This window comes from Hippocampus zosterae, chromosome 4, assembly GCF_025434085.1.
Source record: "Hippocampus zosterae strain Florida chromosome 4, ASM2543408v3, whole genome shotgun sequence".
NCBI classification, from domain to species: domain Eukaryota; kingdom Metazoa; phylum Chordata; class Actinopteri; order Syngnathiformes; family Syngnathidae; genus Hippocampus; species Hippocampus zosterae.
In genome coordinates, this window is record NC_067454.1 from 6753000 (window position 1) to 6769964 (window position 16965).

The window sequence follows — 16965 nt, forward strand, 5'->3', positions numbered from 1 at the left end:
CGGAGCGTCTTGTGTATGCGCTGAGGTCCAAAACCTGACTGACAGCCGACACGCTGTTTATATAGAGAAAAGGCGGAAGTGACTGTGGCCAGGCATGCGGCAAAGAAGTCGGCCAATCAGGGAAGGGTGGGCGTGTATATATACATATATGGAGAGAGAGAGAAGGCAGACCTGAGAGAGGACAGGCATGCGGCGGAGAAGTTCGCCAATGAGTGAAGGGTGGACGTGTAAGTGGGACGCTAAAGGGACGCCCCAAGCAGGTACCAACATCCGTATAGAATGTGGCTATGTGCATTGTTGCAAAACAACTTCGGTTTTGGTTTCTAAGAACCCCCGAAAACAAATTCTACAAAGAGACACGCCTACGAAGCTCAGTTCAAACTTAAAGCCACCGGTTATGCTTTTGGCATGCGTCCCCATCTCACAGCAGCGGTGAAAAACCAAGTCCAGCAAATGAACTCTGAGCTTGCCGTTATTCCTGGAGGCTTGACTAAAGAAGTCCAACCGCTGGACATCGGCAACAACCAGGCGTTCAAAGTAAAGTTGCCAACGGCATGGGAACAATGATCGATGGCAAACACAACTTTACAAAGAGTGAGAGGCAGCGCTGGGCGAGTTACGCCACAATTTGCAATTGGATTGTGGCTGCTTGGACGAACGTGTCTGCTTGCACTGTTGTTCGAGTGTTTGGCAAAGCCGGCATCATTTCTGTGGAGCCACATGGCAATGAGAGTGACTCTGACAACGAGAGGGAACGCGGCGTTTTTGATGGATTACCGGTACTTGCACAATTGTTCAATTCTGATACAGAGGATGAGGACTTTGATGGATTTCTGGGTGATGATTGATCGAAAAACGTGAGTACATTGTACGATGGCTAAATAAAATACAACGGAACTCCGTTTTGCTTCCGTTGCCTAGTTTAAAAATGTGTTTTTAGCTTGTATCTGTGTATGTCTTGGCATGCTACCGTATGCTTCAAGCTAACGTGTTTTTAGCGTGCCGTATGTTTAAGCTAGCGTATGTTTTACCACTTTAAAACTGCGGCCAATCATACAGTGCGTTTTGTCTATGTGTAAAATACAGAAATAGCACCCATTAACGAGACTGCGCCCAATAATAATGTGATTATTATTATTATTATTTTTTGGTTTGTTGTTTTTCCCTTTTATGTCCGACTTGTTGACTTGACTGGCCGATTGCCGCAGGGCGTGGAAAAGTACAAGCCTTGTTTGGCTTTAAAAACGATAGTTGTCATGGTGACAATGGAGTCAAACGTTTGAGCAGATGAATTGAACACATTTGAGCAACAATTTAACATTAACCTTCATCACGGTGAAAAGAAAAGCTAACTTAACCGGAATGAATATACGGACCGTTATCACTGTTATTTAGGTGGCGAAAAACATCAAATGAAGATGATTCATGTTACAAATGTGTCTCACGAGGATTATTGTTGAACTTTTTAAATGGCTGTATAAGGTTAAAAAGAAATGAACCGACTAAATTGAATCTACTAAGTAAGGCCTTGATAATAATGAATAAATGATCTCAGCTCTCATCCAAATGTACATTCCGGGCTAACCTCCGTGACATCAGTCCACTCTACTATTAGTGCAGTGCGTCACCACCACACTTCCTGTAAATGGTGCTTTCCGCAGAACACTATCGAAGTGTGATTCATTCGATAATTATCCCACAATGGATCACGTTGGTTATTATAATAATAATAATAATAATGTATTTTCAGTCATCATTCATTTAGTCTCCTCCATTACAAGTCAATACAAACACCTTGATTGTTATTTATTATTTGCTGTCAAGTGATCAACGAGTCATAATTGCACTCTCGGCGCGAAAAGGGGGAGGGGAAAAAAACGGTCTTTTTGTTATCCCCTCTCTGCGTGATTAAACAGCCTACAGAGGCAGGGAGCGGCACTCATTCAATTAGTCTGTCATTGAGCACATTTAATTACATGCAACGGCTGCCCTTTTTGACCCCGCAGGTGAAGCAGGCCGAGGAAATAGCACAGCGTGGGCATCCATCGCAGAGCGTCATCTTATTAAAAATGTACACACCCGTATATGTGGCAGCTAAAGATTAAAGGATTGAGGCGAGCGTATATTGAATCCAGGAGGCCAAGCCCTGAGAACGTCCCCTCCGCCCTGTGATGCTCACGGCCGCCCCCACCCCCTCACTCCAGCTGGACTCTTTGATGTGGTCGAGGTCTTTTCACTTGCACGCTGAGTAGTTTTTGGAGTTCATCTGCAGGAAGACGGTGGTCTGTACGGGCTTCATCGAGAATTTTACAAAGCAACAAGTCTCGAATTTTGGACAGAATAGGATCGTGTTTTCATGTTGCCAGAGCATAGATTGAAAACAAACGTTCATAAAGGGGGAACCCATGTAGCTTTTCCTATTGTCACCAAATTGCGAACGACAAAGAAAATTCATTGTTAGAACCTGTGTTCAAGTTGTAATATGCCGAGAAACTTGTACATTAGAAAAAAATGTTTCCAAATCGGGCGGCCCTGTGGTCCAATGGTGAGCACGTCGACCTTACAGTGCAGGCTGATCGATCACTCTAAATCGTCCCTCGGTGTGAATGTGAACGCGGATGGTTGTTCGTCTCTGTGTGCCTTGCGATTGGCTGGCAACCGGTTCAGGGTGTCCCCCAACTACTGCCCCAAGACAGCCGGGATGGGTTCCAGCACCCCCCGCGACCCTTGGGAGGATAAAGCGTATTGTAGCATCAATGGATCTTGACTAATTCTGTGTAAAATAAATAAATAAATAAATACATACCAGATGAGGAAACCAACATTGTTTTTTTTTGTTTTTTTACAAGGCTAGTCAATATTGCTGGTCAGGCAGCATCTCAGCCCGGGACAGAAAGGGACTGGAGCGACTGGTCAGGAAGGCCAGTTCTGTCCTGGGTTGCTCCCTTGACACTCTGGAGGAGGTGGGCAACAGAAGGATGCTAACTAAGCTAAAAGCTATGATGGCCAGTCCCTCCCACCCCCTCCAGCCCGCCCTGACAGCACTTGGTAGCTCCTTCAGCCAGAGACTGTTACATCCGCGCTGCAAGAAGGAGAGATACCGACGCTCGTTCCTACCGACTGCTGTCAGGCTGATGAATAAAAAATAACAATCATAATAATAATAATAATTAAATTATGTGAAGGAAAATTGTAAATAGTACTGCGATTTATCCATTTTGTGTTCATATTGCATTTAATTGAAAGATGTTTGTTGTTTTTTTTTCTCTTTCTTCTTTCTTATTTCTACATACATTCTTGCTGCTGGAGGCTGCAAATTTCCCCAGTGTGGGACGAATAAAGGATATCTTATAGCATGAAATGTTAAGTGAATAAAGTTGGAATCTTGGAGGGCAAAGGTACGCTTCAAGAACATTTGTCATGGCCTCCATCCATTTTCTATATCGCTTAAAAGTTGTACCGGCAATGTAAATATGCAGCGCATTTTTTTTTTTGACCATTGTCGTCGATGTGAACCCCCCAACCAACTTTCTCCAGTCTCCTAATTTGCTAGCATAGTGACATACGACCAGAGCTTGTAGTACCAACCTAAACTCATATCTTCATTTGAGCTTAAAAGTGCTTTAGTATGGCGAGAAATGTTTTACACTTTTTTTGCCTTTGGGGTAGAGAAAATTTACAATCAAAGCAGTTTTATTTATCCAGCCCATTTCACCTACAAGGCACAAAACACCTACAAGCATCTACAAGCACAACAGTCAACGATGGTCAGAAGCAAGCAGAGAAAACAAAAGCAGCTTCCAAAAAAGACCAGAACATATCATTGACACCACGTGTTACATAATAAGAACAATTATACATTATAAGAAACAACTCCAGACATGGTCACGTTCGACCATGTGCTTCTTGTCGTTGGCTTCTTTGAATATTTCCTACAAATGTTTTTCCCAGTCGGCCTGAAATCGACCATTAGTGTTCCATTTTATGCTCTACTACCAAAGCAGGAGTAAAGTTTGAGGGGAAAAAAAAACATGTTGCAGCGCACCTTTTCGGAATGATCAAAGATATTGGTCCCCCCAAAATGTCATGGCATTTAAGAGTGAAATGCAGCAGTCCAAATGGAACCTACGGGAGGCGCTAGACGTAGAAGCGGTCTCACCCAAAGTGGTTGGGCGAAGCACCGTGCGTGTCTGGTGAAAATGTCAACCGAATCCATTTCATGGTTTCTGTTTCTGTTTACAAAGTGCTGCACATGGAGCAACGGTCAAAGATACAACAATACAATACAATACATGCTGATTATTTCACAACAGCGGCAGCTGTAACAAAGCGCTTAACAAAACAGTTAACATAAAGTAAAATAATAAACACAACGCATAAAATAAAACACAGCCAGTCATGCAGTTCTAACCATTTTTCCATCACACGCTTTGTTGTTTGAAGCAGTTTGAGATGAAAGAGGAGAGAATCAAAGTGTCCTTTAACCAGTGGATCAGAGACGTCATGCTCAAAATGTGCACACGTCGGCTACAAGCTAAGTTTCAAAGTCAACAAGAAGCTGTAGCATCCATTGACGAAAAAAGAGATTGGTTCACTTCTCCTGTCCCATGGAAATCCATTTCAATTCCAAGCGGCAACTCACAGTTCCAAATAACGCATCGGGGCTCTGCGCCAACACTCCTCTCTCCTCACCCTCAACTTTAGCAGCCATCCATCCAGCCGCACCAACGCCGACTATCCAACAGCGCCGACATCTCCACTGAACAAATCGGGGTTGTGAAAAATGTTGCCCATTACTGGCGCAAAAAACACAAGCGTCCCAGGTCTGTCCAGCACCGACGGTCAATGGCGCCGACATTCCTCCCAATCAAAATCTGTGCTGGTACAGCCGTGCTGCCGAGAAGGCGCAACCACCAAGCACAGATACTGCTCCTTTGACGAATGTCGTGGCCAAGAAGCGCTGAAAACGGTCCATATCAGGTCCACACAATGAAACAACAAACAACGTGACAAAACAAAAGACAAAAACAGCAAAAAAGAACAAAAAAGCAAGGCTCTTGAAGAGCACTTGCCGAAGGCTGCCTACTCGGGCGCCATCTTGAAAAAAATAAAATAAATAAAGCAATAAATCAGTTGCAAAGACGGTATAAAGCACTAAACAGTAAAACTAAGATCAAGTCTGAGTCATGCTCAGTCAAATTCCAAAGCATACAAATAAGTTTTGAGATGAGTTTTCAAGACAGGCAGCAACGGGGGCGTGCCGAATGTTCAGTGCGAGGTCATTCCAAAGAGAGGGACCAGCAACGGACAAGGCTCTGAACCTCCGCTTAGTTCTTGGGACCTCTAATATTGTCTGCTCCACAGACCTGAGGCACCAGGCAGGTGCATAGTCGCAGAGGAGCTCAAAGAGGTAAGGTGGAGCGAGGCCATTTCAAGATTTGAAAACAAATCATAGGATTTTAAAAAGAACTCTAAAATGTATTTGGAGCCAGTTTAGGTTATGACAGAGTAGGCGTTATATGCTCCCTCGTACGAGTACCAGTCAAGAGGCGAGCAGCAGCATTCAGGACCAACTGGAGATGCTTCATTAAGGATCAAGAAACTAATCTGAATATTATGAGGAAAAAAGTCATCTTACAAGAGTATAGAGACAGATTTTTGCCAAAAACAAGCAAACAAAACTTCAGAGCTACACTTTGAGAGTCTTAATCTAACTAAAGACCAAAAAAAAAAAGTAATCTAAAATTAATTGCTTGTAATGAAAGTGCTTGTGTCGCTTTTATGTGCAGTTCTCATCCCTTTTTTCTTTCACGCTGATCAGAATGTTGCTCTGGATGACAGCTTTCTCGTTTGCATCGGCCGTTTTTGTTTTTTTTCAATTGCAAGATAGCTTTCTTGTTGAGGCGGACTGTCTTTCGTTCTGTTCTGACGAACAAGTCCCATATTCTGAGGGAGTATTTCCTTTCCAATGACTTGGATTTTCTGTGTTTGACGGAGACTTGGGCAGGTACTGGCGAGTACAACGCTTTGATTGAATTGTTGCCACCTGACTGTGGTTTCCTCGATACCGCGAGGACATCAGGCCGTGGTGGAGGTACGGTGAGCATCTTTTAAGAACAATTTGAACAATTTGATGAGCCGCATGCGGTTTCAACAAAAGAATGCGTCTCATTCCAAAAACTAACATTTTGTTACTGATGCAGGGAGAGCGGATAGAAAGTACCATTATATAATCAGCTCATTCAAAATCAAAGAGAGTTGAATCTGCGGTCAAGTCGCAATCATCTTGATTAGGTTTTATTGTCACTCTTCAAACTCTGCCTTGTGTTTTGACCTGATCTTACCTTTCAGTCTGGTCATGGGCTTCTTGTGCTTCGAGGAAGCGGCTGCCAGTCGCTCTTGAAGGCAGGAGCCGCCTGACCTTGAGGAGTTTAATTTCGCCGAACTTCTTCTTCTCGGCAGGTCAAGTTCGACCTTGCCATGTCGCGAGGACAAATTGATTTGGCATGAAAAGTTTGATCCTCCATTTTTGAATTTTTAAGTCATTTTCTTCCAGCAGAGAAGGGTGTTGATCCCGAGATGTCAAGGGACCCTCTCCGGGAGTGTTTTGCTGATTCAAGGCCGGAAGGAAGGAAGCATTTTAGTCGCAATGCAGTCAGCTCTCATAAAAGCTCACAAGACAGGTTCTCGCCTGGGGCCTCATTTGTCAAACGTGCATTAACGCAGACGTGTGCATGAGGGGTAGGTACGAACATTCCAATGCATGAGATTGATCAATTTGGACTTGGTAGAGGATGTGTGGGTATTTACGCACAGCTTTGGCCATGCATGCGAACAAAATTATGCGATAGAACGACTCCAGCTCGGATTAGCACCCAAAGTTTGCATTCGTTATCATTTCAAAAATTGTAAAGTCCCTTTTGATCACAACGGTCACTGGAGTGAGCGGAGCACATGATCTGCCTTAATTCCCATTTGGGGTTGATATTTCTTTCATGTTGTTGGATCGAAACCTCTTACATTAAAATTGGCTATGTTTTCTCCAGAATTTACCGATGATTTGTATCTTTTTGCTTAAAAAAAAGCATTCTGAACAAAAAGTTATCTTCGGTATTTAACTGAGGCCGAACTGCACCCCCAAATAGTCATTTGAACTACAGTGTGACCGCTTGGTGTTTATTAAGCGTGCCGTTTATTATTTTTTATACCGTACATCACTGGATTATGAGGCGCACCTTAATGAATGGCCTATTTTGTTTTTTCATACATTGTTTGCACCTCATTATAAGACGCAATCGACAATGCATCCACTAGATGGAGCTACGCTCAAGGAAATGCAAACAGAACGATCAGATGTCAGTAAAACATATTTAATAAAGCAGCGACAGTTCACTTACCTAGCAGTAAGTTATAACATTGCCTTGTTAGCGTTGAACTCTCTTGCCGCCGCTCTACTTCCGTGTTCAACTGCGTAACCTGATCGCCTTAAGTTTGAACTCTGCGTTGTAAGCATGTCTCGAGCAAGGAGCCATTGAGATATTACCGTAATGACCATACACAAGGCGCATCGGATTTGAAGGCGCGATGTGAGCTTTTAAGAAAGTGGAAGGCTTTTAGGTACACCGTTTGGTGCGGAAAGTACGGTAGTCTATTGATCTTGCTCTTGCGTTGCCAAAAAGACTTCAGCATTTCATGATTTTTCATTTCATTTCTGAACGCCATGTGGTGCAACCGCATCACGCAGTTATTTCTCCTTTTTGAGCACTCATTATTTGGATGCAATTGTACAATTGGATTCAACGGTATTTGATCTCTGCATGGGAACTACACGAAAATTGATACTCGCGTGAGGGAAAAGCAAAATATAACACAGATCAAGCATGCGAAAAGAGATCTGCTGTCCCGGAGGATCCCGGGGAAAAAAAAAAAAAATAAAATAAAAAATGCCAACGTTGTTATTTCTTAAAACGCACCAGGTCGTATGAAGTCTTTTCCGACCTGAAGGCTTCGTGTGACACGCATCTTCCATTTGACGAGGTTGCCCAGAGTTATAGCCGCGTTTAAGGCGGGATGATAACGCGCAACAACACCACCGCGCCGATGTTCGTCACACCGGTTTTTCATGTGCATGCATCAAAACCATCAGAGCTGTGAGGTGTGGAAATAGAAGCCTGATATTTGATGTGGTGGAAAAGGGCATCGGGGAGGGATAAAGGGCATCTGCGCATCCCCGCGGCATACAGAAGTAGATGCTTCATTCGGTTGGAACAGATTTCATCATGAAAGCAGTACTGGTCATGACAACAAGAAGAATATTAATGATGAAAATAACTAACAATAATAATAATAATTAATCGAGAAAATAGTGATTATTTGCATTTTTACATTTTATGTCATGTTTTAAAGTTACCGTTTTCTAATGATGCTTTAATTTTTAAAAATTGCAACCAAATATGTCTCGACTTATTGAATGAGTTTTTCAATGAAACATTTGTTGCCACAACACCTGCTAGCTGGATTAGCCGTCGCCGCTAGTTTAAAGCTGGGAGAGCTTTGTTGCCACGGTGACAGACTATCACCCACCTGTTGGGCGACCTCGGCGGCAAAAAAAGAGAGGGATCGAATGATGATGGTGCCGTCGCTCATGGACCACAACCAATAAATACGTCTGCTCGATGCAATCCCAAACATTCTATCAATAGTTACAATAGCACAACTAGTACTGCTGCTAATCTTACTATCATTATTACTTCGCCCACTGTACTTTAATGACTACTGCTGGTGCTATCTGAACTACTACTTGTACGACTATTTCTCCTACAGATTGGTCTGTTATCACAGTTACTTTGTATGACTCGTTTCGGTGTCGTCACTGTATCACGACTGCTCATAGCTAATTTTTGAAAGTTACTTTTCATTTCCTTCCTTTGCCTTTCAGTGTTCTTTAAATCTTTGTTTTTGTGCTTGAACGTTGTCAGTGTCCTTTCTTGTGGTGTCTTCAAAAAGCTACTTTGGTTCTTTTTGTTTTGCCAATGCCTTCAGTTGTTCATGCTTTTAGATGTTGTGTGAAGCACATGGCGTTGCCTAAGCGTATGAAATGAGCTAAAGTAACGCCTTGCCTTACTGTCACTACTACGATTGTGAATCCGTATGACTATCTCGATGACTACTATTATTACAAACGGTACCATGACCATCACTGCCATCATCACTGTTGATTTATATATACAGTATATATACACACACACACAGGGTGGCCCGGTAGTTCAGTGGTTAGCACGTCGGCTTCACAGTGCAGAGGTACCGGGTTCGATTCCAGCTCCGGCCTCCCTGTGTGAAGTTTGCATGTTCTCCCTGGGCCTGCGTGGGTTTTCTCCGGGTACCCTGAATCGGTTTCCTCCCACATTCCAAAAAACATGCATGGCAGGCTGATTGGACGCTCTAAATTGTCCTTAGGTGTGAGCGTGGATGGTTGTTCGTTTCTGTGTGCTCTGCGATTGGCTGGCAACCGATTCAGGGTGTCCCCCCGCCTACTGCCCGAAGTCGGCTGGGATAGGCTCCAGCACCCCCCGCGACCCTAGTGAGGATCAAGGGGCTCGGAAGATGGATCAAGCGGCTCGGAAGATGAATGAATGAATATATTTTATATATATATATATATATATATATATATATATATATATATATATATATATATATATATATATATATATATAATACACACACACACAGGTGAGCTGAGACATGTTTTCATGGAGTGAAATTAGCCTGTATGGAGGCTAATTTCAACGTGGCTGGAAAAAACAAACAAAAAAAAAATTTCAAAGTGTTTTGGGGTATTTTGATTAAAGTATTAGTAGTTCCAGATTTGTAAGTACCATTTGGGAAAATGATTGAAGTTTTCTCTTTTCGTGAGACACTTCAGTTTGTTTTAAATTGTAAAATATATATATTAAAAAAAAAAAAAATATATATATATATATATATATATATATAATGTGTGTGTGTGTGTATATATGTGTGTATATATATATATATATATATATATATATATATATATATATATATATATATTGATATTATGAGCTGTAATTGCTGAAAATGGAGCATGAGTCAGGAAGAAGTTTCCAAGTTGCTGACAGCACTTTCAATTTCATCCGCGCGCCCCTCACACTGTGTGTATTTGCCGTCCGCATGCATTTTGCTTGTTTCTCTTCATTCCAAACTTTAGAGGAGTATTGATTTTGTATCGGGGCGCTCGCGTTAATCCGCATCAATGCCGCTTCCTCCACGCTCTCTCGCCGTTGCGCTGGTGCCGATACTGCGAAAGGTCACCGTTGGCATTGTTTACACGGAACCAGATGAGCCCGCCGAGGCTGACGTGTTGATGTGACAGATGGCGTTCGCACCGGATGATTCAGACGTGCGGTTGAGCGTATCAGAGGGAGCTTGGTCTCAAAGAATCCCTTCCATTCGAATCCAAATGTGTTGAGTTGTGGTGTTTGGGGCCAAATGCAAACGCCGCATAGTACCTGACTGTACAGATCAATATTTGTTGTTGGGGAAAGCGTTCTTGTTTATCTTTCAATCCCACCCTCTGTGCTATGCTGCACTGCACAGTTCAAACTGCATTTTTTTTCTAGTCACTTTCTCCCCCACTGATTTGATGTTTTTTTTTGTGTGTGTGTGTGTTTAGAATACTTTGAATCAACCTGTTTCAGTGCTTCATATTTTTTTCTTCTCTGGCCTCGTGAAGGGCTCAATTTTGGGATTTTCAAGGGCACATGAATGCACCATTTGCAACAACACTGAGCTCTTTGTAAAACATTCAAAACATTTTCAAATCTGTTTAAGATCTGTGGGACCTTCAAAGGGAACTGAAGTATTGTCATGGTGATTTTATTTTCTTCTTTACTTTAAGGACAATGTAGAACGTTCCATTAACTTGCCACGCAGGTTTGTGGAATGTGGGAGGAAACTGGAGTACCCGGAGAAAACCCACGCAGGTACGGGGAGAACATGCAAACTCCACATAGCAATGCCGGTCGCCGGAATCGAACCCTGCACCTGCGCACTGTGAGGCGGAAGTGCTTACCGTGCCCCTCCAAATAATCATTTATTTATATATCCTCAAGTGAGGCGAGTCAATCCTCGAGTCGGATGTCAGTGGCTTTTTGATGTGGCGTTCGCCATTCGTTACATGTGCAACGGTGACGATTCTATGCGATGTCCTGCCGCACCGACTCGGACTGCAAACCCGGGCCGCCACTGCGTCATCCGCTTGGGAGTCAAGGTTGCTGGCAGAACATGCAAACTCATGCAAGAATGTGAGTGGGACGTGCTAACCAGTCAACCGCCGTACCGCCTGAAATATTTTTATAATATATATGCTGCAATGTGCATTCCCAGTTTTGGGATAGCTTGAGTTTTATAAAGACACATCAATGATTACTCTGCCTTTTATGTGCACACGTGTACCCTTTGTGGCTTTTGTTCTTGCCGAAATTTCGATATCTCCGAGATATGGCGAGGCCATGAGAATGCGAAGGGAGGAGTGTTACTGTTACTAGTGCCTCAACTAGCAACTATGAATTAAGAGGTACCAACTTATTCAAAAAACTCAAAATAAGAACAAACATCAAGCAAAGAAGTGTATCTAGCAAAGGTGTTAATCTGTGGAATAATCTCGAAACGGACCTGAAAATGAGTAAATCGCTTGCTGAGTTCAAAAACAAATTCAAAAAAATAGTAAACAACCTACATCAATCAGAGTTGAAATGATAAATTCTAAACATTAAATATAATGATAAATCAGAACTAAATTGATAAATAGAGAAAGGTATTGAAATATCCATTATGAATACAAGAGAAAATTGACACAAGAGTGCCAGGGTGTGGATGTATATAATCCCGATACAAACCAAAAGTTGTAAAAAAACACTGTTAAGGGTAAAGTATGAGCCTTAATAGAGACTTCCTCTTACTTTTTTCTTTTCTGATTGATATAAAAATGATTTTGTAGATATAAACATAACGGGGTAGGACGACTAGATACGTTTTTTTTTACTTCATCCTACTCCCTTGAACATAATAACTGTGTTGAATGAAGACTGATTTCTTTCTTTTTACTTTTTATCTACCTTATTTTCTGTCAAATGATTACTGTATATGTTTTATGTTCAATAAACAAACTCAAAACATGGTGCTCATGAAAGCAAAATTTGGACACAAAGGGGAAACGCGTAGATTAGCAGAAAAAAACGTGTGCATCCGACCTCGAGCGTCGTGTCTTCTGCTTTAATGTAGCTGTTGTCGTAGATCATAGCTTCTTTGATCGGTGACGTTGATTGCGTCGGTGCGCGGGCTGACATGTTCGCGCTGACGCGCAGAGAGCTGCGGACCATCGAGTGCCGAGGTCAAAACAAAGAAGCAAAACAAAGATTACTGATTCATTTTAGGCCATTTTCCCGGAGGAACTTTTATGAAAATTTTTTGGAGGACTTTCTACTCTGTGGACTCACAAGTTTGCCGGGATGTGGCCATCCATTGATGGACTACTACACAGTTCATACATGGAGTGAGTAGCTATAACAAAGCGAATTCTTGACGTTGACTGGCTGCGTAGACTTTTCAACTTGTGTTGGTGATTTGTATTATGGACAAAACGGCACAGGATTTATCGCTGCTGACTTCATGAATTATTTCAGAGGAAGCGGCTCTTAATGCACACTCAAACCTCGAGGGATGCTACGCTTCTCGACTGTCTCGCCCAGGGGGGGTAAAGAGTCCGTTCGTTCTTTTCATGTTGATTGCGATCTATTGGGCCCACCGGCACTAACCCGTACAAGCCCAGAACGACGGCATTTTAATGTAGCGTACAACGTCACGACTGGAGTTCAGAGAGGATCAAGTGATGCCTTTTTGTCCTGTTTGTCAGCAGATTTACGCTTCTTTACAAGTTCAGTAAGTTATGGAAAGCGGCATGTCACGCACCGTGTTGTCAATAGGAGCGTATTTCTCTGCTAGCGACATTAAGAGTTCTGGCAGCTTGTTGGTCCGAAAGCTGTGTTCGCAACAGCTGCACTCATCGTAATGGCAGCAAAGGCGAGTCAGAGTTGAACTTGTTCTTATTTCATACTTTTCGGTTGTGAACTTTGTTAGAGTAGCTGAATAACAACGGCTAGCTCACTTGCTTTTCAACGCACCGACACCAAACAGGCGTTCAGTCATGAGCGCTGTGTGTTAATTAAGATAAGATATCAGATAAGATATCCTTTATTTGTCCCACACTGGGGAAATTTACAATTAAATTACTTTGATTAGATTGTTTTAGATGCAGAACACTAAAAACGATGTTCCTCCCAGGTAGCCTCTTATAGGACGAGCACTGGCGGCAATTAGTCGAACTTCCGTATCGGCGAAACCAGTTCATTCCACAATAAGTGTGACATATTGTCTTCCTTTTCACGTCTCATGAAAAACTCCACGTCCTTGAAAATAAATTTCAACAGGTCACCCATCTTATGTTGCGCCTTGTCGGTGTTTCAGAATTCAGGAGGGGAGAAACGGTGTCCCATGAAAGTAGCAAGCCAAGCGCGAGAAAAAAAAATTGCTTTCAATTTGAAGAGGAAAACTTCAGCAAGGCATAACATCCATGCATCCATTATCTATCAGCCAATAGTAACACGCAAAATATCTGGCGAAATACTCATTATAACTATAGTCACATCAAAGTATTCACACAATAGCACCGATCAGCATATGGTGCACCGCCCTAACTCAAACTTATTTTCCAAATCAAAATGGTCATGTAGTAGAAGTATCTGCCCAAACACAAGGCTTGGATCAAATCATTACATCGCAATGTTTCCCACACAATTCAATATCGATTCAGTCACTTCTTAATGCTCGGCCGGCCCTGCGGGACGCCAGTTTCAATGATCAATCAACATCATTTTCAGTGGACATGTCCATCATAGCGGGACGCACGAAAAAGTCTCAAGAACCCATGGCCCAAATTTGAAAAGGTGTCGGCCATTTTGATCTGAAAAAAACCCCCAAACATTAGGGCCAAATTCAAGGTTTCCTGCTTTCATGAACAGATCGGAAGCAGGTATCCTTGGCTTTTTTTTTTTCGCTTCCGCCATCTAATGTTGGCAGAGCACGGCATCAAAGTCTGAGCTGTGGAAAAATGGCATCCAGACTCTAATCACGAGGGGGGAGAAGCTCCACGTATGAAATGTAGCACTTGTTTCATGGCCAAATATGGCCGCTTCCCCTGAGTATTGCTCCGGAATTAATGATGAAACAAGCATTTTTGTTTGTTTGTTTTGTCAAGATCAACCATAGCTCTGAGGGGAAAAGAACGAGTAATATTCAAGTCAGCAAAGAGCCCTCTTTTATTAATTCTTTGCCGTGCGCACTGTTTGCCGCCAGACACTCTATTATGATTATTATTATGCGCACCATTCGTATAAATGACACACTTGAAACCTAATTTAGCTGCAACCACCAGCGTCAAAGGGCCAAACTGTTCGTGTTCGTGTTGTTCGTGCCACTTCTTACTTAGGATTTCACAAGAACGATGTCACGAGTGAGGTCGTGACCCGAAAGAAGTGCCACATACAGCAGCACACTTGAAAAGTGGCAGGGCACGCTAGACTTGCTGTTAATCACATCAGCAATGTCTTCAGGTCAACACAGAAGTCGTCATTGCTTAAAATCGGGCGCGTCTGTTTTTTTTTAATTTTTTTAATTTTTTTAATACGCGCCGTAACTCAGGTGTGATGTTCCGGTGTTAATTGCACCCTGATTGAATACATCTGCACAGGGAGAATCAGCGTCGACTTTAATGAAATTCTAATCACTTTGACAGCATTCAGTGGTTTCGCTCGGGGGTGCGACTCGCTGAGGGAACGCTTCGTTGAGCTGGAATCACACCATCAAGGCAGGGGCGATTACAATTATCCGCCAAATATTTATAATTATGTTTTCGTTTAAACAAGGGCAACACGGGGGGAGCTTGTGGTCCTTAACACTCCAGAGTTTTGGGGTGTGTGAATGACTGTATGAATTGAAATGGATTTACATGGAAACAGAAGTGAACCAATCTCTTTTTTTCGTTAATGGATGCTAATTGTGGACTTCAATAGCCCTCCGGCTTTGTGCACAGGAATTTGGGGGTGCTGGATACGCACCCAACGTTTAGATGTGCCCAGATTAAATGAAACTTTTAAAAATGATACAATTTAGCTCATAGATTCCTCTAACTATTGTATTGTACCTCACCCCCGACCCGGTTTGTGTTTGTTCCATTTATTTCTATTGGGCAAAATAGAAGTCCATCCTGGTTAATTGTCAGGTAGACGACATGTTGTGCATGTGCCTACGCGTGACCCAGGGTGCCATCGACTTTTTTTTTTTAACTGTGGATTATCTCTCCTCTCCATGTTTCAAATGTGCAAGGTGGCACACGAGGGTCAAGTATGACTCTGATGGTGGTGATTATGAAAAACTGGCAAAAAAATGTTGGAATGACTTGTCCAAGTACCTAAGCTTGCAGTGCTTGCATGGCTATCTGTCCCCCGAAATGTATTTTTGAGGCTGATTTAAAAAATATCTTTACTTTTTTTACCTTGCACATTTGAGATATTTTCATTTCCTGAGCAGACACTATGCCTCATAATGTGTTGCTGAATCTGACTTCACCCACTCATGAATATTACCATATCACGATTATGATATTACGTGTTATTGTTAATTTATTCCTATTAAAATGACAAGAACCTGTAAACAAGGTGAGATTCAGAACTGGCGCAAAAAAAGAATCTAGAAAAGTTAACTTGATTTTAAAAAAGAAATCTTGGCCCCTACCATTCAAACCGCTTAAAATGTAATAATTATTTTTATTATTAATGTTCTTGCTAGATCTGCTTTTTAACAACCACTTTTTTTCTCTCTCTCCCGCTCGCTCTCTCTTTTAACTGCAGACAGCTGCTATTAAAAGAAATCTATTATGCCTCTCTTGTTTTCAGATATAGCCACAAAACAACATAAGCCCACCCCCCCCCCAAAAAAAAATCATGCCCATCTCGTCAGATGTTCAACCAAAATGGTGTTGCCAAATGATGTTGACCTGAGATCCAGGTACTTCGGGGTGAAACTGATCAGATTTCTAGAAGCATTTAAAGTATGACAATGCACGTTTTTCTACGTTAAAAACTGTCAGGTCAGGCCTTTGATCACCAAGACAGCGCCACCGTTCAAAACCTATCGACGCCGCTTTGAACATGAGCCGGCGCCTCGCTCGTAATACTCACTAGCATGTTGTCATTAATTAGTAAAGCATGCCTGAAGTGGCTTTCATCACTTTTATTAGTCTGGCGCCGTTACTTCCACCGACACTGGAAATGGGGTGGTCATGGAAATCATCGCGGCGTGCTGCATCGGAGGGTGCGGACGTTTATGGCTATTAGGTCTCTGAGTAGTAGCTGCTGCATTATTTTATTTACATTATTTTATCCTTCTCAAACTGCCATTGCATATATTGCATAATAAGTCATATCAATTATGAGCATGAGCACAAGGGACTACAAACTACAGAGAATTGCAGGAACTGGTTGTGCTCCACAGAGAAGAGATTGTAACTGCCGATCGCGAATGGCAACGAACTCTGATTGCGATGCAAAAAACATAAAGCGCTACGGACCCAAGACAAAGCAGACAAACAAAGCAAGCGAGCACGATTGAATCGAGAAAAGCGGACGCAAACGTAGCGGTCAAAATCACTCACTGCATTGGAGTCATGTTGACAATAAAGTGAGTGATTTTCAAACGAAACAAACTGCGATGCCGCTTTTTATACGTCGAGCGAATGGTCACCTGTCGGTGGCAGCCACGCCCCTCTTAAAGCCCCAGGTAATTCCAACTCAGGCTCATTTTCATATTCATCGCACGAAAACAGCC

The 16965-nt window shown here is 42.4% G+C and overlaps 1 protein-coding gene across 2 annotated transcripts in view; it reads left to right on the top strand.

Moving 5' to 3' along the window:
* chst8 (carbohydrate (N-acetylgalactosamine 4-0) sulfotransferase 8) overlaps positions 1–16965 on the top strand; it is a 136585-nt gene that overhangs the window by 11571 nt on the left and 108049 nt on the right. Inside the window, exon 1 of one of the 2 annotated variants that reach the window (XM_052064368.1) lies at positions 12411–12577. The exons of the other annotated variant lie outside the window; for it this stretch is intronic. Coding sequence (XP_051920328.1) covers positions 12534–12577 — 44 coding nt within the window. The 5' untranslated portion in view covers positions 12411–12533. Of the gene's footprint in view, positions 1–12410; positions 12578–16965 lie in introns of those variants that run through there. 2 annotated transcript variants of the gene reach the window in all.